Source organism: Aethalodelphis obliquidens, unplaced genomic scaffold, assembly GCF_003676395.1.
Source record: "Aethalodelphis obliquidens isolate GAN/ISIS:26980383/991018 unplaced genomic scaffold, ASM367639v1 scaffold65, whole genome shotgun sequence".
Taxonomy (NCBI): Eukaryota; Metazoa; Chordata; class Mammalia; order Artiodactyla; family Delphinidae; genus Aethalodelphis; species Aethalodelphis obliquidens.
This window is the reverse complement of record NW_020838009.1, coordinates 4,025,838-4,048,281: the sequence shown is the minus strand read 5'-3', so window position 1 is coordinate 4,048,281 and position 22,444 is coordinate 4,025,838. Positions and strand designations below refer to the sequence as shown.

The window sequence follows — 22,444 nt, the reverse complement described above, 5'->3', positions numbered from 1 at the left end:
GCGCAATGCCCTGATGTGATTTTTATGAAGCCTTTCGAGGACCTGTGACTAGAGGTGGCTGTTACTTTCATGGAACAGTTCATCTGGCAGGAATCTGGGCCTGCGTCAGGGCTTTTAAAATCTAGTTAAAGCGGGGCTTCTAAAACACTGTCTTTATTGTTTGGGAAAATCACGTGAAGCCCCTCCCCTAACAGTAATCTAGAAAGTTCCTTCCCTGCCCCCCTCCTCCACCCTCGAGAGAGTTGGGGCTAGTGGTTAAGAGCACAGATGGCAGAGCCAGGAAGCCTGGACCTCCCTCCGCTGCACCAGCTCCTGGTTCGGGAATGTTCTGGACATGCCACCTGAGGCTGTGGGAGCAGAGCTGATTGGGTCAGTATCTGGCAATGGATGGTGAGGAGCGTGGAGCGCTTGCTGTCAGGATGAGGGTGCGGGTCTTACATCCGTGGGAATCTCAGGAGGTGGGGGAGGCAGTCAGGTGAGGCTCTGCACACAGCCTGGACCGTGCTGGGCCGGGCAGGGAGCAAGACGATGTCCCCATTTTCTGGGGTGACATCAAGGGAGGGACGAAGCCAGCAGGGTGAGGCAGGATGAGAGGAGGCATGGGACTGGCCAGGGACACCGTGGAGACGGGTGGGGCCTGATGGGCGGGGGTGACAGGTGGGATGGGAGCAGCTCCCCGGGTGCCCTCAGACTCTCCCCTCTCTGCAGGCCCTCTTCAGGTGCCCCCTCTCACCACAGGGATTTCTTGGGGGGCGGTCCTCACGTCCTCCTGGTGGCATCCTCAGCCCCTTTCTGCTCTGGATTCCCTGATCTGGGGGGCCGTGTGGCAGCCACACATCTCCAAGGGTGCCCTGATTTTCTCACACTCGATTCTGAATTGAAAGTTAACTGAGATCCCCGCTTTCCAGGCAGATGAGCTGGGCTCCAGACCACCAGTCTCTCTCTAATTCCAAACGCCATCCCTCCTTTACCCGGGGTTTCTGAACGTAATTCCCACTCCCCACCTCCTGGGCTGGCTGGCGTCTGCAAGCCCTCCCACGCAGTCTGTGCGAACTGCACTTACGATGTGCCAGGCCCTGGGGGTGCAGAGGTGAAAGAGACTTAAGCCTGCATCGAGAAGCTCGTTCTAGAGGGAGACAGACAGGCAGAGACTCACCATCCATCCGGGTGAGGCTGGGTGATCAGCAGAGACCCCGTTGCCCAGCCCATGAGTCCCTTGCAGGCTTCCTGGGGACGGGCTCCCGCGTGGGTGATAAGCAGAGAGGTCTCGGGACTTTGAGGGGGGGCTTTGGGAAGTCAGCTGACCAGGCGGGCTGAATGTGGAGGTCACGGGCGTCCTTAGCATGCAGTGGGGTTGGGGATTGTCACGGGGGCCAGAGCCCTGGAGGAGGACAGGTGGAAGGTGAAGGACTGGATTGAGGATGCTGATGAGAGAGGGACAGAGCAGGGCCATCAGGGGGATGGGGAAGTGGGAGGACCCTGAGCATCTCTGGTGGATGGCCAGGGCAGAGGCTCCCACGTGGGAGCACAGGGGATGAGTGGGGAGCGTCTGTAAGGGCAGGCAGGGAGGGATCTGAGGAGATGCCAGCAGGGAGAGGGTGCCCACCACGTGTGGAGCTGGGATTGCGTTGCTTTGACTCGAATTGCACTGCTTGGCCAGTGGTGTGTGTCCAGGGCAGCTTTCGGGGAAGGAGAGAGGTGGGTGGGGGACTGAGGCAGGGCGCTGCCCCACCTGCATCTCCCGTCCTCGGGCCCCTGCAGCACCGCCACCGTCCCCCACATGTGCCAGGGACTCAAGATACATCCCACAATATCAGTCAGTCACATGACATTCCCCAGGAAGTGCAGGGCTCCATGGGAGAATATATAGTAACAACTTCTGTTCAGGGAGAAAGACCACATTGCTGAGCACGAGATTCGGAGATGAAACAGCATGGTGATGGCAGTCACGGGGTTTGCACCCCAAAGCGCTCAGATAGCGGTCAATGCTAATCAGTTACTAAAAAAGACACGGCACTGTGTCTTTAATAGGAGGCTAACCAAGAATAGCTCCCAACCCTACATCAGATAATACCATGGACAGCTCAGGAAAACTGAGCACAGCTCAGAAAGGCTGAGAAGGGGGTGAGGCACAGGATGGCACCCCAGGGCCTAGCGTGGACTCCAGACCCTGCCAAGACCACAGTCAGCCTTCGCGGAAGAGAAGCTGGTCTCTCCACCTGAGACCAAGCCAAGGCCCAGACTACTGGAGCTGAAGGATGCTTGGATCTGGGCTTGCGGAACCTCGTTGCCCGGCTGCTCAGGTTGGTTTCAACAGCCAGCAGATGGTCCTCTTAAGAGCTGGCGGTGTGCTGTCCTTGGTGCTGAGGCACTGCCGGGTCTGCCCCACGGTTGGCCACCCCGCCGCGCTCTGGGTGCAGTCAGGCCAGCAGGTCAGCGAGCCTGCGCTAGACTTTGGCCGAGGGGTTACTTCTCGGGACAGTGCTTGGGGCACCATGTCAGGTAGGAGGGAGGTTGTTGTTCGGGGCGTTGCCTGTTTGCCCTCCTTGGTCAGTCCTCTTCTTCATTGGCCCTGACACTTGCAAACGGCCTCTGATTCTGCCTCTGGGACCCATTGGCCCACTCTGACCTCTGGTGCAGCCCTATCCCTCCCCTCACCCTTCCCACTTCGACTTTGGATCTCACGCTTCCCCTCAAAGCAGCCTTTGGTGCCGGCTGGGAGACCTCTGTTCCTGACCTTCACTTCCAGAGCTCCTGGGTCTCTGGCTGTGGAGGGGTATGCACTGACACAGACTCACCCACCCAAGTGTCTTCCTCGGAACGGCTCAGACCCAGACCACCCCACACCCAAGCCAGGTCTCTGGCTACTTCTGCTGCTGCTTTCTTTTCTAGTCATTGAAAATAGATGCTCTCCCTTGCTGTCATCTATTCCCTTCTACAGTCATTCATTTGTTTATTCATTCACGGGGACCCAAGTATATAAAAGATAGCATGCTGGTCACTTTTAGAAATATGAATGTTAATTTCAAGAAAGGAGGGATAGTCTAGCCATTCACCAGTCCTCAAAACCTGCTCCAGACACAAGAGTAGTGGCGGGTCAGGGTGCTTCTTGCTACATTGGATTTGCAAATCACGGGAGATGTCATGAAGTGGAATTGCTGCCCGAGGTTTTTCTTGCCTAATATCTTATTAATATTTCATCTCCAACCCTCTTTTAAATGCCAAGAAAAATGAAATCGGATGAATTAAGCCAAAGGTTTCCAAGTCACCTAAAATATGGGCCATTTGGCCCATACTCAGAGATCATGGCCTGGTAATTTTTACAGTATTTGCGGGAAGATTGATTTCTCTTCTGCACCACAGTTATAAGGATCAAGTTCCAAAAAAAGACTTTTACATACAAAGCACTATTGTTCAGCCCTAAACAAAAAGGAAATTGTGACACCTGCTACAACGGGGATATACCTTGAGGCCACTATGCTGAGTGAAATTAGCCAGTCACAAAAGGACAAATCCTGTATGATTCCACCCAAGTGAGGTACCTACATTAATTAAATCCATAGAGGCGGAAGTGGGCTGATGGTTGCCAGGATAGGGGTGGGGGGAGTGGGGGTTAGTGTTTAAAGGGGACGGAGCTTCCATTGGGGATGATGAAAAGTTCTGTGGCCGGATGGTGGTGATGATGGTACATCAGTGTGAATGAACTTGATGCCACTTAATTGTCCACTTAAAATTGGTTAAAACGATACATTTTATCGTATGTATATTTGCCACAATAAAATAAAAAGAAGAAAGAAAAGGCTCTTGTCTCATTAACTGGCCTGAGCCAATTTGAATCATCTAAAACTAAGTTGAGCCAGTCTGAGCCCATGAAGGGGCAGAGGAGGGGTGGACGCCAGATTATGAATCCTGCTGGGCTTTCACAGAGCTCATGCAGACCACTGGGGTATGTAAAATGGTTGAGCTCATACCATGTTAGTATCATCAAAAGAAGAATATGGGGCTTCCCTGGTGGTGCAGTGGTTGAGAGTCCGCCTGCCCATGCAGGGGACACGGGTTCGTGCCCTGGTCCGGGAAGATCCCACATGCCGCGGAGCGGCTGGGCCCGTGAGCCATGGCCGCTGAGCCTGCGCGTCCGGAGCCTGTGCTCTGCAACGGGAGAGGCCACAGCAGTGAGAGGCCCGCGTACCGCAAAAAAAAAAAAAAAAAAAAAAAAACAGATGTGATCATCCCCAGAGGGATAACTATGATAAGAATAAAGACTTTATCCAAGCTCTCCTCCTCCTGCAGATAAATATCACAGAGTGGCCTGAATCGTAAGAGGAATGGGAGCAAAAGAACAAAATCGTCATTTTTCGGAGCCACCTATTTGTCAGGGGATGGATTGGAGGGCCTTTGAGAGGAGACCTGGAGGGCGCTGATCAGACCGTCAGTGGCCCCGTGGGTTATGCTCGCAGCTTGGCCCCACGGGAGCATCCTCAGTGTCGCTGCGCCAGCTGCCCCTCCTGAGCTGGAATGTCCGATGAGTCGGGCTGACCGATGCCTTGGAGAACAGAGCAAGAAACGACTCCTGGAGAAGACTCCTGCAGCACTTGGGGTTTCTCTGACTCAGAGTTGTGTCTGGGGGCAGATGGGACAGTCCAGCGGCTTCCTTGACTTTGCTGTCTGTCCCTCACTGAGCTCCCCTCCATGTCACTCATGTGCTTGTCATTCAGGACAGCGCTCGGAAACACGCAGCTTTTGTTCCAGATGGTGTGAGCGGGCGTGCGCTTGTTTGCTATTATTCCATCTGAAGCCATGTGGGGTATATTGCCAGATTTTCAGTTTAATCCAGCAGACACAATCAGAATTGACACGTTAAAAAATCCTAGGTTTAGTTTCCCTAACTAGAGCCAAGATATTTATTCGAACAGTTTATTCAAATTAGTGTATTTTTCTTAAAAGCAAGTCATCTCTGCCCTGAACAGCCGTCCCTGGTCCTGGCATTTTGTGACCAGCCTGTGCCATCACATCGTGCTCTGGTCTCCGGGCTCCCTGGAGTGGGGTTTGGAGGGGGTCCCCACTGCATTAGCATATTTCAGGTCACATGTTTCACTCCCCCCTCCCCCCCAGCAATGGCTGATGGGGGTTCCAGTGGGTGGCAGTGAGAACGCCCCACTACAGGTACTTGATGAGGGATGTGGCCCTCCCATCCCTGTTGGCATCTTATTTTGAGGTGTGCCTGGCTGCTGTACCATGGGGAGGGCACAGAAGGATTTAAACAGCATCTCCCTCTGAGATCCATATGGGCCTCTAACCATGTTCATTTCAGATCCTGTGTCCCCTGCTGCCAAGCCCCCCACCCTGGCCCCTGAGATGAAAATTTGAGCACCAGATGGGCTCTCCCAAGGAGAAGCAGTGCAAGCCGTCCTCCTGCCTCTCCGGAAACAACCCCGGCTGTTTATTATGAGATGCAGTTGTCATGGTGATGAGTGGTCGGAGGGAGTTAGAGAAAATGTTGGCCTGGAGGGAAGGGTCGAGCCTGTGGAAGCTTTGGGGAGAAGCTGCCCTTGTACGTGGACCTGAGACCTTGTGTTGCCTGTGGTCACCACGTGCTGTGGCCCCACACTGAGTTGTCTGGGAGATGGTGTAGGGCACTGACTTCCAGCCTGGGTTCCCCTGGCCAAGCCCGAACTGTGTCCCCCAGAAGGGATACCTCTTCCATTTGCCAGAGACACCCAACACAAGGCCAGCGGCGGTCCTGGTGTTGCCGTTTCCCACTATGTATTCAGCACCTTGATGACAGTCTGTTGCCCCATATGATGGTCCTCTTTCTGCCAGAAAAATTAGGTCCTAGCCCAATCTGTAACATTTGTAGAAGGAGTGTTATCTTAGTACTTTTGGGCTGCTAAAACAGAATACCATAAACTGGGGGACTTAGAAACAACAGACATTTACTTCTTAGTTCTGGAGGCTGGAAGTCCAAGATCAAGGCACTGGCAGATTTGGTGTCTGGTGAGAACCCACTTCCCTAAACAGCCATCTTCTTTTACATCCTCACGTGGCAGGGGGGGCGAGGGAGCTCTCTGAGATCCCCTTTATAAGGGCACTAATCCCATTCATGAGGACCCCACCCTCATGAGCTCATCTAATCCTAATCACCTCCTAACAGCCCACGTCATAATACCATTGCCCTGGGAGTTAGGTTTCAACATATGAATTTTGGCAGTGGAGGGTGGGGGACACAAATACTCAGTGTGTACTAGGTGTGGTTGACCCTGTTTTCATTTTTCAGTTGATTGGTTGGTTTCTTTGGGGTTTTTGGAGATTCCTGGTGCCTGTTCGGCTCCTTGTAAGGCAGTGCAGGCCTTCAGGAAATGAAGTTTGTGAACTCAGCCTAGGGACGGTCACCAGGTTAGAAATTTCGCAAACAAGAAGGTAAAATACTGATGTGCTCTAAGTGGATCTTGAAATTGGGAGGTGTATGGGACAGCAGAGGGTTGTCTGGGGCATGTCCCACATTAGAGCCTTACTTAAGGCAGACGGGAGCACCCTTTGAGGTGAGAGACCCCTTTGGACATTACAGGAGGTTTTTCCTCGTGTGTCTTGTCCACAGCGGGAGGTGCAGAGCCAGTAGGGCTGTGGCAGGAGCCCATTAGGAGTTCGGGAAGAAGCCTGGCTCCAGTGGGACCCTGGCAGGAGTGACCCCTTCAGGCTCAGCCCTGCAGGAAGGGGTGCTGTCTGCTCAGCTCGGGTAGCATGGATCCATGGGGGATAGATTAGACCTGAAAGGAGAAGGATGGGGCCAGACCTGAAAGGACGGCTGTGATGGGTGGAGCAGGGGGCCCCAGAGCCCTTCCTCGGGACAGACCAGAACAGCGGGGCCAGGTCAGGGCCCACCGGCGCCGTCTGGGGGCTCACGGGGCGTTGGGGTAGGGGCAGTCCTTTGGGCTTCCAGCAAGGAAGAGGGGACAAAGCAGACATCTGACCCTCCTGGCCCCAGCTGTGCCCTGCACCCCCTCGGCTCCGGGAAGGCCTCATTTCTTCCTGTGGGTTGAGCGAGCCCAGATTGCTCTCGGGATGTGGCACAAATCTGCCCGGTCCTTAATACCCAGCCAGCTTTGTCCACCTCCTGTCTGAGCCTCCCCTCCATGCCCACGGCCTCTGAAGCCCAGTGGTACCTGCAGTCATGGAGAGGATGCTCAGCTAGAATCCCTGGTCTGCCTGGTGCACAACCCCCCTGTTCCCTTCAGGGCTAGGACGCTGGGCCTGGGTCTTTTCATTTTTCTCTAACCCCCGCACGGAGATCTAATGAAGTCACAGGCCATGACAGTGACAGTCTAGGGCAGGGAAGACACGACACATGGCTGTGCTGCCTGAGCCTATGGGTACCTGGCCATTCCTGTCCACACCTGGAGCCTCAGTCCTCTTACCTGTAAAGCAGGAATGGGCACATCCATCTCATATGGGAAAGGATGCGATCAATAATGTTACTTATTTATAAATAAACATAATGTAAATATAATGTATACGTATGTTCATAATATAAATGTATTTATTTGTAAATAAAACTTATTAATGTCATTGACATCATCATATTGTTAGTGCTTGATGATTTATTTCCAGAAAGTTCTGGAACTTGACTTAAGATGCTGGCTCACCAGAGCCTCCTTTGGGGTTTGGACAGTGATTTCAGTGCTTGGATCTGGAGAGATCTTCTGGATAGTACAGGGCACTAAGTAGAGAAAATATACCTAAACTTTAAATTTTGTTCATTGAAGTAAGAAGAATTTTGGGTTGATGTCTTCCTTAAGAGAAGACTTATGACATGTCCTTGGGGCATTTTTCCTTTAGTAGTAGACTGACTAATTTGCATTAACTAAGGAATTCAGATTTTTGAATTTGCATTGAACTAAGAATTTAAGTTTGTTAGAAATATAATTTTAACCCTTGGACACTGTTTTTGGGAATGTAAAATGGCTTAGCTGCTGTGGAAAACAGTATGGTGGTTCCTCAAAAGATAAAAAATAAAATGACCATATGATCCTGCAGTCCTACTCCTGGGTATATATATATATATGTATATATACCCCAAGAATTGAAAGCAGGCACTCTGAGAGATATTTGTACACCGGTGTTTGTAGCAGCATTATTCACAACAGCCAAAAGGTGGACGCAACCCAGGTGTGCGTGGACTGATGAATGGATAAACAAAAGAGTGGTCTGTATAAATGGTGGAATATTATTCAGCCTTAAAATGGAAAGACATTCTGACACCTGCTACAACAGGGATGAACCTTGAGGACATTATGCTCAGTGAAGTAAGCCAGTCACAAAAAGACAAATCTTGTATGACCCCACTTGTATGCGCTCCTTAGAGTAAATTGATAGCGGGAACTGGTGGTTGCCGGGGGCTGGCGGTGGGGTGGGAATAGGGAGTTAGTATTTGATGGGGACAGAGTTTCAGTTTTGTAAGATGAAAAGTGCTCTGGAGATGGATGGTGAACGTTGCATAATAATGTGAGAGTACTTAATGCCACTGAACTGTACACTTACAAATGGTTAAGATGGCAAACTTTCTGTTATATGTATTTTACCACAATTAAAAATAATAATAAACAAGAAATTAGAAAATATGATTCAAGTAATTTTTTAGAAGTATAAAAGTATACATATTATTGGCAGAAAAGTTAAATTATATCTGTATGCACACACACATACCTATATACACATGCATTTTACAAAATTGTATCATATTGTATCTCCAGTTTTGTGTCTTGGTTTATTTTTCTTTTTTTAAATTTAAATTTTTATTTATTTTTGTATTTTTATTTTTTCTCACGTGTGAAAACACCATCTTTGTCTTTAACTTCCCGGTTTCCAGGTTTGCAATGGTTTGGAGCAGCCAAGGAAGCAGCAGCGCTCTGATCTCAATGGCCCTGTTGACAATAACAACATTCTAGAGGTAATTTTTCCAAGGAAGAGAGTTCTGGCCCAGGGCCCTGATGTGGGAGCTGCCCACCCTGTCTTCATGGGCTCGCCCTCTCCACCATGTTCTTGTCCCACCCAGTGCCTGGGGGAGGGGGGGGTCCCATCAAGCAAAGCCCGGTGGCCCTGCAGGACGAGGAAGGGAAGGCCCTGTCCTGTTGACTCAGACCCACACCACGGTGTGCCCATGTGTTGCCTTTGGTGCGTGGGGGTCATTGGTGCTCCCTGATTTCACAGAAACTCATTCTATCCCATTATCTGACAGTCATGTTCTAAAACAGGATTACTCAAGGGTGGCGCCATTGACATTTGGGGCCAGATCCTTCTTTGTTGTGAAGGGCCGTTCTTTGCGCTGCAGGGTGTTTAGACACATCCCTGGCCTCTACCCACTAGACGCTAGTAGCAGCCCTCCTCCCCCAGTTGTGACAACCAAAAATGTCTACAGAAATTGCCGTATGTCCCCTTGGGGACAAAAATCACTTGGGTTGAGAACCACAGTTCTAGACCAACAATGTGGTTTTAAAAAACAATCCCATGTAAACTTTCACTGCCGTGATGGGGAGGTTATTAGAATGAGGCCTTAAGCAAGTTATTTCCCTTTTCTGGATAACATGGTTTGGATGAGATTTTCTAACTTGGATGAAATAACTGTGGCCACCCATGCAGTGGCGTCTGGTCTCCTTCCTTGCTTTTAAAGATGTACCTGGAAATTCTCATGCCCACCAGTTAGGGAACCACTGGGTATATTCCTTCTAGCAGTGACATGCTAATCTGGTTTTAGCTGATGGCCTTTTGTACCCCAGGTTTTCCATGAGAATTGGTTACATGTACCCCACCCAAACATCATGGCGCCGGAAAGACACTGGTTTGCTGTAAGGAGCTGACTTCTTGGGAAGACCAGTCATGATTAATTAATTATGGTAATTAATTACCATAATTAATTACCACCATTAATTATGGTAATTAATCATCTTAACCTAGATCTTATGGGCTAACTACTTAAACCTATTGTGTGTGTGTGTTTTCATATTTCCTAACAGACGAAGAAGGTGGCATCATTTCCAAGTTTTGTGGCTGGTAAGTGACTGAATTTTCTCTCTTAGGGGGCAGCTGACATATTTTTATGTCAAAGCAAATGGGACTTTGACTTTTGGTTTTCCCCCACAAAGCTTGTGTAGAAAACACACCTTCAAGGGGAAGGCAGTTCTACAATAAGGCAAGGTGCTCGGCCCCACGTCTTCAATGGGAGGGGAGAAGATGCAATTGATTAGGGAACAGGAGACCATCCCATTTAATTATACTTTCAGTAATGGCCTCACACATGACACGATGATTGAATTAATAGATTGAAATGTCTCTGTATAAGCTGCTAATTATGATCTAACACTTTTGATTAGGGTGGATATAATTGCATCCAAATTCAGACTGCTAGTTTTTTTTTTTTTAAAGACTCTTCATTTCCTTCCACTCTCCTGTCTCTTTTGAGGAGGTTAATATTGTATTTTAACATTCAATTTGAAAAAAAAACAACCCAGGGCTTCCCAGGCGGCGCAGTGGTTGAGAGTCCGCCTGCCGATGCAGGGGACACGGGTTCGTGCCCCGGTCTGGGAAGATCCCACATGCCGCGGAGCGGCTGGGCCCGTGCGCCATGGCCGCTGAGCCTGTGCTGAGCCTGTGCTCCGCAACGGGAGAGGTCACAACAGTGAGAGGCCCGCGTACCGCAAAAAAAAAAAAAAAAACCCCAGCTGATCTGTTCTGTGTCACTTTTGGTGTGGGGAGCACTCCTGCTTGGCTGTTGTCTGAAGGGCATCAGGGAACCCCCGGCAACTCCTTTAGGATGCCCTCCAACCACACGGTAAAGAGCCTCTTAAAAGTAGAATCTTTGCTTTGCCAGGAGGCTGATTCCTGCTTTTGCTAGTGGGTCACAATAAACAATGTGAAGTTTATTAATTCTTTCAATAAGCTGGTAATTGATTTTTATGAATATTTATGCGAGCAAGGTAGATTAATCTTCAGAAGTAAATGACTTCAGACTTTCGCTACCCTGGTTTTCTTTTTCAGTAAAGAACTAAAAAAACCCGGGAAACTGAAGTCCTCAAATTCCCTTTCAAGGGACTGACTGGTTTAAATCAGGCTAGCCCAACTCAAACTGGTTAAAAGTGAATTCACTGGCTCAACCCGGTTGCAACTGGTTCCACGTTATACTGGCTCGGTGTTGTTCCAGCTGGATAAAAACCAGTTTTGAACTGTCGGAACCAATATTACACAATTCCAATAGCCTTGACCCCACTTTGACCACTTCCAGTAGGCTCAGATGGATTTCGCTCAGCAGTTTACATGTGGTTTGGGGTACATTTTAGCTGGTTCAGACTGGATCACACTGGTTTTCATCAGGTCACAGTAGATGATGATGATCCCAGTCCAGCCTGCTAGTGTGGTTGTTCCAGGACCCAGGGACTGGCAGGACCCAGCATCTCCTTCATAGGGGAGGATGTGGGACATCCCAGCTCCAGTCTCCTTGGTGATCAGGATGCCAGGATGGGGCTGTGCCAGTCCACTGGTCTGGCGATGGAGGCTCTTGTGGATCCAAGAAGCTCACTTGTCTTTTGTTTTGTTTGCCTACTCCGCGCGGCTTGCGAGACCTTAGTTCCCCGACCAGGGATTGAACCCGGGCCCTCCACAGTGAAAGTGCCGAGCTCTAACCACTGGACCTCCAGGGAAGTCCCGAAGCTCACTTTTCAACGTATTTCATGGCGCCATTTGGGCAGGACTCCCTCAAACTGTCTGGGGGGATGATTTGCACATGAAGCTCCCCTGGCTTCAATCGGCCTCACACTTGCAGGGAGGGGAGGGGGAGGGACCGGGAGCAGAGTGTGTGCCTGGGTGCCCCGAGTCATACCTCTAGCAGTCAGACTTCCAGAAGACTCCCCGCTCTATACCAGCTGACTGTTCTAGACCAAATCAAAACAGCTGCCTCCAACCAACCCAGACTGGCTAAGGCTGCTTGTGACCAGCTCAAACCAGTGTGGACTGCCTTACTTGAGAGTGTCCTATAGAAGAGAAGCCCTTTGACTGTTAAGAAAACGTAGCGATCTTAAAGCAAACACACACCCCTTCATAGCAGAGGATTCATATTCAACAAAGACTTGAAGGACCAAAAGTCTGACTCAGGAACAGGAAGAGATAATGATGAAACACCCTAGGATGGAATGAATGTGGGGAAACCACCCCCAAATTAGACACCTTGATCAGTTAAGAATGCATTTCCGTGCACCTACTGGGAGCTCGTCCAAACAGGGAAGCTTGTTGTGTACTGAGGTCCAGAGGCGAGTGGCTCCTGGCTCCATGGGTTTGTGACACGGGGATCGGCCTTCTCCTCGGGTGGGTCACCTCAGCCCCAGCCAGTGTCTGTATCCTTCCGGACACCACTTCCTGTTCCGGGCAGGAAGCAGAGAGAAAAGGGCAAAAGTCCACACCAGCCATGATAGAGATGGGAAAGATGGTGGCTGCGTCTCGATGGAAGATGCATCTTTGCGGAGTACAAAGCTTTGGACTTCCCATGGAGGGTGCCTTGTAACCGGATGTGTCCCTCGAGGGGCCCCTGGAAGCCGTACCCATGGAGTGAGTGTAGGAGGTGTTGTCTCCTGGGACACTGGGACGGCTCCACACACCCTCCCTGATGGGCGTTTCTTACCCTCATGCTCAAGGCGAGCCCCTGGGCGGCTGTGTGGACACTGTGTGGACTCTCGGAAGAATCCAGCCGACAGACTGTGCTTCCTGCCTTATTCCCTCTGAGGAAGCAGCCCCACGTCTGGTTGAACTTAGGAGCCCTCATGACTCTGAGTGTTTAGTTGAACCTTAAAGTCCCTGATGACCTCTTTGTCTCCCATCGGCCAGAGATGTGCCAGTGACTGCACCCTGAACCTCAGGCTTGCCTGGACCACTGGGCTTCCAGGAAGGAGGGGAGCAGGTCTGGAGAGGGGGCTGGAGGGGATATGCCCTCGGTGTCGGCCACACCCCGTCTGGCAGGCGAGCATTCCAAGTGCGGGGGAGTCTTCGGGCACGTTCAGTCCTGCGGCCCGAGGTCTCAAGGGCTGAGAAGGCCCACTGTGACCTTGAGGAGGAGTGGGCCTTCTGCCAGCTCTGCACTGCGGGAAACCTTCCTGGAGCCTTGATGAGGGCGAGCCTTCAGTCCCAACTCATGCCTTACTTCACATCCTGTGTTGTTAATAATAATGAAAGATGACAGTTCACAGTTACAGTGATGCCGTCTTCACATGTCTCAGGCGCTGGGTGTGTGCCAGTCCCTGTGCTGGGCCCTGTGCATCTCATTCACGTCAGCCTAACTCACAGGTTAGGAAGCAGTGAGGCTCCTCCGAGCCCCCATGGCTGCCAAAGGGCGGAGCCTGGCCTTGGACGCACGTCTGGGTACTTGACAGCCCGCCTTCCTTGCCGAGCTGGTTTCCTGACTCCCTGATACGCCTTCATTCAACACCATCAGTAACGGGCCAGATAGTCCTTGTCAGCGCTACTCGGGCCCGGCACGGCACTGATGCCTTAACCGTGCAGTCTCGGTGACCTCCTAACAACCCCCAGGGACGGTGCTGCCACAGATGAGTAAACCGAGGCTCAGAGAGGGCACATGGCCAGGTGGTCCCTGCACAGCCGGGATGGGAACCGGGCTGGGGTCTGAGCTCGCCGTGCCCTGCTGTACTGTCCGAGCAGCCCGCCGGGTGCAGCAGGAGTGGGGCTGCCTTCACCTGGTGAAGATGCACAGCTCCAGTTCTGGGGAGCCCACTGAGGATAACCTTCCAGATATCAGAGCTGCTGGCCCCACTCAGGCTCGGAGTCACCAAGTCATTGAGGGAAGAGCCCCCCCGGTGACCACCGTCTGTGGGAAGACGCTGGCCCTCTCGGACCCTCTTGGTTTGGAAGGTTGACACTGCAGGGTACCTGTGGAGGGTGGACCCCTGCACAGAGCTCTCCCACCATCCCGTGGGGAGGCATCCCAGGCGGCAAGGAGTAGCAGGAACGCCAGGATGTTCCCTTCCGCGGGCCGTGGAGGTGGCAGCGTGCGTCCACGTGGGCCAAAGGGTCACCTGCTTCTGAACGAGTATATGTGAAAGTCTAGCTTTTCTATCAAACCAGACATGTGCTTATTAAAACCCAAAGTCTGGTGCTGGTCTCGGGCAGTGGAGCCCCACAGCAGCAGCTTCAGCACCAAACAAAGGCTGATAGATGGTGTTCTGTTCCTCACACTGCTCTCCCCCGGTCCAGCAGCCAAGGCTCCCGTGAGGTGTCCTGGACCACCCACACCCCACCAAGACCCTGGGCTTGTGCTCAGATGCCGCTGGTCCTCCAGTCCAGGGCCCCTTAAAGGGGTCCTTACACCCTGTTGTCTGAACCTGTCAGTGTCCCACCGTGGGTGCTGGGAGATCATGGGGGCCTCATTCCCCGACTTCCAGACCTTGGGATGCGCTCACCTCACACCTTCCCTCTCTGAGGGGTCCTCACAGTGGTGATGAAGCCACTTGGCTATATTCATACACTGGGCACTTCAGACCTGAGCCTTGGTTTGCTCTTAAAGTAAGCAATTGGGGTGAACCTGTCCACATAAGACTCCTGAGTTGAAGGCAGCTCTCACCTCCTCCTTGTCAGCCCGTGACAGGGGCAGGGCTCCTGAGCCCAGAGCAGGCCTGGGTGGACACGTGGGCCCCCTGGGTCTGGGGTGCTATTGGCCGGAGGGTGGGAGTCAGAAGAGAGCGGAGCGTTCCATAGAGGGCTTAGGAAAACCAAAAAGACTTCTCCTTGTTAGAAACAAACAAAACCATGTGAGATCTTTTCTCCAGTATTCTATTTGCTCAGCATGAATAGGGCTTGGACCTGTGTTTTTTTTTTTTTTTTTATAAATTTATTTATTTATTTATTTTTGGCTGTGTTGGGTCTTCGTTTCTGTGCGAGGGCTTTCTCTAGTTGTGGCAAGCGGGGGCCAGTCTTCATCGCGGTGCGCGGGCCTCTTGACTATCGTGGCCTCTCTTGTTGAGGAGCACAGGCTCCAGACGCGCAGGCTCAGTAGTTGTGGCTCACGGGCCCAGTCGCTCCGTGGCATGTGGGATCTTCCCAGACCAGGGCTCGAACCCATGTCCCTAGCATTAGCAGGCAGACTCTCAACCACTGCGCCACCAGGGAAGCCCCCTTGGACCTGTTTTTAAATGGGAACATTTATTCACCAATAGAGGTTTGTTAAACTTTCTGTGAGTAGTGCTTGGATCAATCCAAGAGCCATAAGATTGAAAAATGATTTCTACCCTGTGGTACCTTCCCCTTTTCTATCTGCACATCCCAGACCCCTAATCCCTCTCTGCAGTAGAAGCCGTTGTTAAATTTCCTGTGAATCCTGCCAGAAATTTCCTGGACGTATATAAGACTATACATAGAGCTTTTTATTTATTTTGTAATATTTTATTGAAGTATAGTTGATTGTAGACCTTTTTCTTAAAATAGATACGGGCCACATGGGTCTGCACTTAGTTCTCTCACTTCTTGGTAGATTCCACTTCTTGATAGATTTCTTGGTAGAGACAACAACTATAAATTCACCTAATTATTCAAGTGGTAACACAGGAGTCAGTGACGTGGCCCTAGGATGCCCTACGATGGGGTATTATTAATCAGCCCCCTCTGGACTGATGGTTACATGGTTTCCACTCTGTGTAGCGCTGAGCAGCCTCGTGGGTGCTTGTGATCAGGTGTGAGTTGAGTTCTTTTCTTTTCTTTCTTCCTTTTTTTTTTGGTTGCATTGGGTCTTTGTTGCTGTGTGCAGACTTTCTCTAGTTGTGTCGGGCTAGTCTTCGTTGCGGTGCACGGGCTTCTCATTGCGGTGGCTTCTCTTGTTGTGGAGCACGGGCTCTAGGGGCGCGGGCTTCAGTAGTTGTGGCACATGGGCTCAGTAGTTGTGGCTCACAGGCTCTAGAGCGCAGGCTCAGTAGTTGTGGCACATGGGCATAGTTGCTCCACGGCATGTGGGATCTTCCCGGACCAGGGCTCGAACCCGTGTCCCCTGCATTGGCAGGCAGATTCTTAACCACTGCTCCACCAGGAAAGTCCCATGGTGTGAGTTGTTTTGGAAAAGCACTTCCTGGATAGAGCGGGGTTACAGGTTAGCATCACGCCTGCTTGGATAAAGATGACCAGATTGCTTTCCCAAGAGGCAGAGAGGTCACATGGCTCTCCGTCATGTGTGAGCATGTGGGTCACCTGTACTGTGTGCCATCCCCCTGTTTGCTCTTAGCCCCAGGCTGATGGGTGGAAAGAGGTATCTTGGTAGTTTCACGTGCATATTTTCCATCAGAAGTGAATCCCAGATACCATTTTCCTATGCTTATAAGCTGTTTGTGTTTCTTTCACTGTGCATTGCATGTTTATTTCCCTTGCCCATCCCTCTATCAGATTTTTGGTGTTTCTTATTTATTTGTGCTGTTCTTTACATATAAAGGAAATTAGCCCTTTGATTTATATTGCAAAAGTTTCCCCCAGGTTACAGTTGTCTTTTGAATTTCTTTTTGTACATTTTAAAATTTGCTGAACATTTTATGTAGTCAAGTGTATTCATCTTTTTCCTTTGAGGTTACTGAGTTTTTGAGATTAGTATGACCTTCACAGTCCTAAGATATTTTGAAGATAAAGTTTTCTTCTAGAGCTTTTATGATTTTATTTTGAATTAATTAAATATTTGATTTATTTGGAATTTACTTTGGTATATGGATCCAGGAAAAGTTACATTTCAAATGAGACAGCTAACCAGTTGTGCCAAAGCTGTTCAATGAATCTTTTTTTCCACTGGTTTGAAATGCAGCCTTCATCATACATTAAATTTGCCATGTACATGTAGGGCTGTTTCTGGATCTGTTACACTGATTTGCCCACTCAGGTTCCCGAACCAGGCTGCTTGCTTTCCTGGATTTATACTGGTACAGTATATAATATACAGTATATTATACAGTATATTTATTCCCTGGTACAGCTAGTTCTTCCCCTTGCCACCATCATTCCTGATCACAAATTCCCTGGATCCTCTCGCATATTTATTTTTCCATAGAAGCTTTAGAATCAGTTTATCTAGATATGCAATAAAAATTCCTATTGTTTTTTTAATTTGGCATGCCATGCATTAAATTTATCTATATAGGGGAAGTGTCCGCTTTACAATATAGAATCTTAGCCAGAAAAGGACTTATCTTTCCATTTATTCAAGCTTGTTTATCTTCATCAATAAAATATTTTTCATAAAAATCCAACACACATGTTGTTAGTTTATTCCTTGGTGTTTTATCCCTTTTATTGCTTTTGTAAATCTTATCTCTTGTTTCGTTTTTTTTTTCTATTACTATTTGTAGCTACAAAGAAAGCTATTGATTTTTTAATATATTAAATTTGGAACAGCTGCCTTAATGAATTCTTTTCTTTTTTGAGTAGATTTTTAGTTGTTTTCTTGGGTTTTTCTTGGAACACAGTCATGCCGTCTGCAAATAAGAATGATTTTTGCTGCTTCCACTCTTGTTTTCTGTTACTTTTTCCTCTTGTCTAATTCATTGGGTAGAATACAAGGGACAATGCTCTAGAATAGTGATTTCTTTTAAAATGATGCCTTTTGGGGAGATACATCCTTTTAATTTTTTAGCATAAAAAGTTTCAAATGTATACAAAAGAAGAGAGAATACTATGATGAGCTTCCTGTGTCCTCGGCTTCAGTCTCGACCTGCTCACGGCCAGTCTTGCTTCCTCTACATCCCCACCCTCTCCTAGATTATTCTAAAGCAAACCTCAGATCTCACTATCCTCTTTAAATGTTTCGAATATGTATCTCTAAAAGACAGGAAGTTTGTGTTTAAAGATACTGCAATACAATTACCACGACTAAAATCAAATAATCATTTCTTGTATCATTAAATCCCCAGGCCGTGTTTGCCTTCCCCCAGATTACAGTGTGCTTATCTGTATGAGGTCCAGACAAGGGCCATGCATTGAGATCAGCTATGTGTCCCATTCTCTTATGCGTCTTATTTTATAGGTTCTCTATCCATCTCTCTTTTTTCTCATTGACAATATTTTTGTTGCTGCTCTTGTGGAAGAATCTGTATCATTTGTTTCATGGAGTGCCCTGCAGCCTGGACTTTGCTGATTGCATCCTCCTGGGGTTATTGCTGTAAAATGTTGGGTGTTTAGATAAAGAGGCTTGATCAGATTTAGTCTGGTTGTTTCCGGCAAAAAACCCCAACCGTCATAGGTATTGTGTTTTTCCATCAGGCGGCACAGGCTGGTTCTTTGTTTCTCTCTTTGTAATATTAGCAACCATTAATGATCATTGTCTGGATCCAGTAATTGATTAGAGGTTGCAAAATGATGGTGTTCTAGTTCCATCATTTCTCATTTCTTCTTGATTATCTGGAGTTTTCCTCTGCAGAGAAACTTGCCCTCGTCAGATATTCAGTTACCCAGAGTACGGTTCATATAGGAAAAACTAGTTAACTACTTGATTCCTTCTCTTTATTTAAAAAATTTTAAATTAATAAGTTTCCCTAACAGCCTCTACAGATCAGCACCATCAGGCACTCTAGGGTCGAAGCACGGTTGGCATGTCACACTGCGTCGTGGATGTTATCCTTATTGGCGCTGAGGTTGTCCTGTCTTTGGCCAGTGGGAGCCTCCCGAGGTTGCTTCCCGAGTCCTGTCAACATGACCTCTGTCGCCTTTGGTAGCTTCCTGGCTTTCTGGTTTGACTAGATATTCCAGGCTCATCTTAAACACCTCTCGCTTCAGGACTAGGACAAGTTGTTTCTAACAGGAGCCCTGGGAACTCGTACTAAGAGACTATAATCTGCTCACTGTGGGTGCTCATTGCGACTGATTTGGTCAGAAGGGTAAGAAATGTATCTGTGGTGGGATGGCTCCCAGTGAGCCCCACCTGCTGGTATTTGTGGCCTTGGGTAACCTCTCCCCTTGAGAGCACGTTGGACTTATTGACTCACTTCTAGTGGACAGAATATGACAGAAGGGATGTCCTTCCCAAGATTAGGTTACCGAAAGCCTGTGACTTCTTTTCTGCTCTTTCTTGCTTGCCTACTCTGCCACGTTGTGAGTGGCTCTGTCAGATAGATGCCCACGTGGAGTCTCTGGCCAGCAGCCCTATAAGTGAACTTGGAAGTGGATCCTCTCCTATTAAGATGGCTACAGCCCTGATTGTCATGGTGACTCCAGCCTTGAGAGAGACCCTGACCAGAGGCACCCAGATTCCCCACCCACAGAAACTGAGATAATAAATTTGTATCATTGTAGCTGCTAACTTTGGGGATAATTAATTACCCATATGTATATATAAGTAACTAATATTCTGTATATTTTTAAGATAAAATACATCATGATTCATACTGATGCTTTGCTAGCACTATAGGGTTTTTTACATTTGTATCTTCCTTTTCCTAGGTCCCAAATCCCCAGTCTCAAGTTCACCAACATAATTCTGCATTTGTTTTATTCCACTAATCATACAGCAGTCACAGAATAGCAATACCAGTGTCACCGAGGACACTGGATTACAGTATAGATACAGTAAAGATTTGTTTGCACTGACTTTTGTCTTTAGAGTTTAGCTCACAAGGGATGTACCAGCAAATCACTGCATTCGACAATCATTGGGAATGGTTCTTCTCTTTGTGATTAGGTCATAACTGGATACACATTTAGATTCATTTTTCTTTTAAATCTTAGGAATTTACTCTTTAAAATTTAATCTCGTTTTATAATTATATAAAGTACTTACATGGTTCAAAAATCAAACGCACAGGGCTTCCCTGGTGGCGCAGTGGTTGAGAGTCCGCCTGCCGATGCAGGGGATACGGGTTTGTGCCCCAGTCCGGGAAGATCCCACATGCCGCGGAGTGGCTGGGCCCGTGAGCCGTGGCCACTGAGCCTGTGCTCCACAACGGGGGAGAGGCCACAACAGTGAGAGGCCCGCATACCAAAAAAAAAAAAAAAAAAATCAAACATACATAACAGCGTATATGCACAGATATTCAGTTCCTTTCCCTATTACCCCTCTCCCCTCAGTCCTTTCCTCCCACTGCAGATAAGCATTTTTGACGTTTCACATACTTTTCTTATAAGCATATCTTCCCCTTTCTTGGATAATGAGTTGGGTAATTGTCTCTCCATCCTGCTTTTTTAACTTAATCCTGAATCCTGGATGTGATGAGTTCCATGCTGCGCAGGGCAGGGCAGTGTGTGGAGGACTCTGCTGCTCCAGAGACCCGCCCGACCCCCGTGCAGTTGGATGTTCCCTCTGCAGGAACATTGGGGTGGTTTCCAGTTTTTTTGCTGTTACAAATAGGGCTGCAGGAAACAACCTCATGCATACGCCTTTTCCTATTTTTGCCAGTTTTTGTATTCATCCTGCTTTTTCTGGGAAGGAGTTCTCGTGGGCAGATTTATGCACTGTATCAGGTTTGGCTTTGACCTTTTTTTCCTTGACTCCCTGTTTTTGAGTCGCTTCCTCCCAGTGGTCAGTGACTTTATCTCCAGCCAGTGTCTAATGCTCCGCGCTGTGCATCCCTCAGCCCTTTCCTCAGTGATGCTGCCCCCTGCCTGCAGACCCAGGCGTGGCCTCTCCCCGGGAGTGTCCCATGGTCTGGCTTTCAGACAGCGTCTTCTCTTTTACGTCAGCCTTACAGGATCACCTTTACCCTTGCACGGCTTCTCAGAGGCACCGCCTTGGCTGTGTTGGGGCGTCTGGCTCTGGGACAGGCTGATGTGGTGGGCAAGGTATTGGGGGCAGGCAGAGCCCACTCGGGGCCAGACACCACCCCCGCGTCTGCCCAGTCTCATGTTCCTCCCTCTTGCCTCCTCTCCCTGTTCCAGGCCCTTCCCAGGCCGGCTCTTCTATGATCTGGGTGCTTCCTGGACATGGTCTCCGTGCCCCGCCTGCTCCCTGTCTGTCCTTCCCGCCCTGTCCAGTCAGGGCTATGCCCCTCCTCCCAGTGGAGTCAGGTCCCCCTCTGCCTTTTGGATCCCCAGCCCATCTGACATCTTTCCTCCCCTGTATCTTCCACGCTCCTGGCCACTGGCTTCTGAACACAGTATCCTTCCCTGCGTCTGCCCACACCCCCATGCTCACTTCCTCTGCTTCTTAACTGGGACTTGGGACTGGCTGCCTCCTTCTCTGTTCCTCCCTCACACCCCTCAACCCATATGCAAGGTCACTGCCCCATAAGCACTGGGGCACCTTTCTCCTCCCACCAGTGCTGCACAGCTGGGCATGCCTCCCTATCTAAGGCCCTTCTTTTCCTGGCTGCCCTCCACCTTCTCTGTCTGTGTGCCCTTCTTTGTCTGTTTTGCCGGTCACCTTCCACCACCTGGACAGAGAGCGTCGGAGCTCAGCAGAGCCCTGCCCCCACCCGGCTCCCTCCTCCCCTTGGTGATTCTCCCATGCCTGCAGCTTTACTTGGCACCGGCATGCAGTTCCCTGGGACTCCTGAGTCCAGCTGCCCCCTGAGCTGCTTTTGGGGGACTCCAGGCTCCTGCCACTAAACTTGCTCAGAATCCTCCCCACCCCCTAAGCTCAGAACTCTCCCAGGGTCCTCTTCTCAGTGAGTAGCAGCTGTATCCATCCAGCCCTGCAGTGAGCTCTCTAGCTCTCCATCCTTCCTCCTCCAAGCCCCCTCCAGGTCCTACTGATTGAACCTGCAGGGTGAATCAGTCTGTCGCTGTCTGTTCATCACCCTGTTCCACATCATCATCATCATCATCATGACCATCACCATCATCGTCATCACCATCATCGTCATCACCATCATCATCACCATCATCACCATCACCATCATCACTACCATCATCACCATCATCGTCATCACCATCATCACCACCATCATCACCATCATCACCATGATCATCACAATCATCACCACCACCATCGTCATCATCACCGTCATCACCATCATCATCATCACCGTCATCACCATCATCACCATCATCACCACCGTCATCACCATCACCACCATCATCATCACCATTATCACCACCATCATCACCACCATCATCACCATCACCAGCACCATCATCATCACCATCATTACCATCATCAGCCGCATCACCATTATCACCATCATTATCACCACCATCATCACCATCACCAGCACCATCATCACCATCACCAGGACCATCACCAGCACCATCATCACCATTATCACCATCAGCATCATCACCGTCATCATCATCATCACTATCATTATCACCATCATTATCACCATCATCACCATGACCATCACCATCATTATCACCACCACCATCGTCATCATCACCGTCATCACCATCATCATCATCACCGTCATCACCATCATCACCATCATCACCACCGTCATCACCATCACCACCATCATCATCACCATTATCACCACCATCATCACCACCATCATCACCATCACCA

At 49.4% G+C, this 22,444-nt stretch overlaps 1 protein-coding gene across 1 annotated transcript in view; it reads left to right on the top strand.

Moving 5' to 3' along the window:
• APBA2 (amyloid beta precursor protein binding family A member 2) overlaps positions 1-22,444 on the top strand; it is a 63,686-nt gene that overhangs the window by 8,379 nt on the left and 32,863 nt on the right. Inside the window, exons 2-3 of the mRNA XM_027089094.1 lie at positions 8,864-8,944; positions 10,008-10,044. Coding sequence (XP_026944895.1) covers positions 8,864-8,944; positions 10,008-10,044 — 118 coding nt within the window. The remainder of the gene's footprint in view (positions 1-8,863; positions 8,945-10,007; positions 10,045-22,444) is intronic.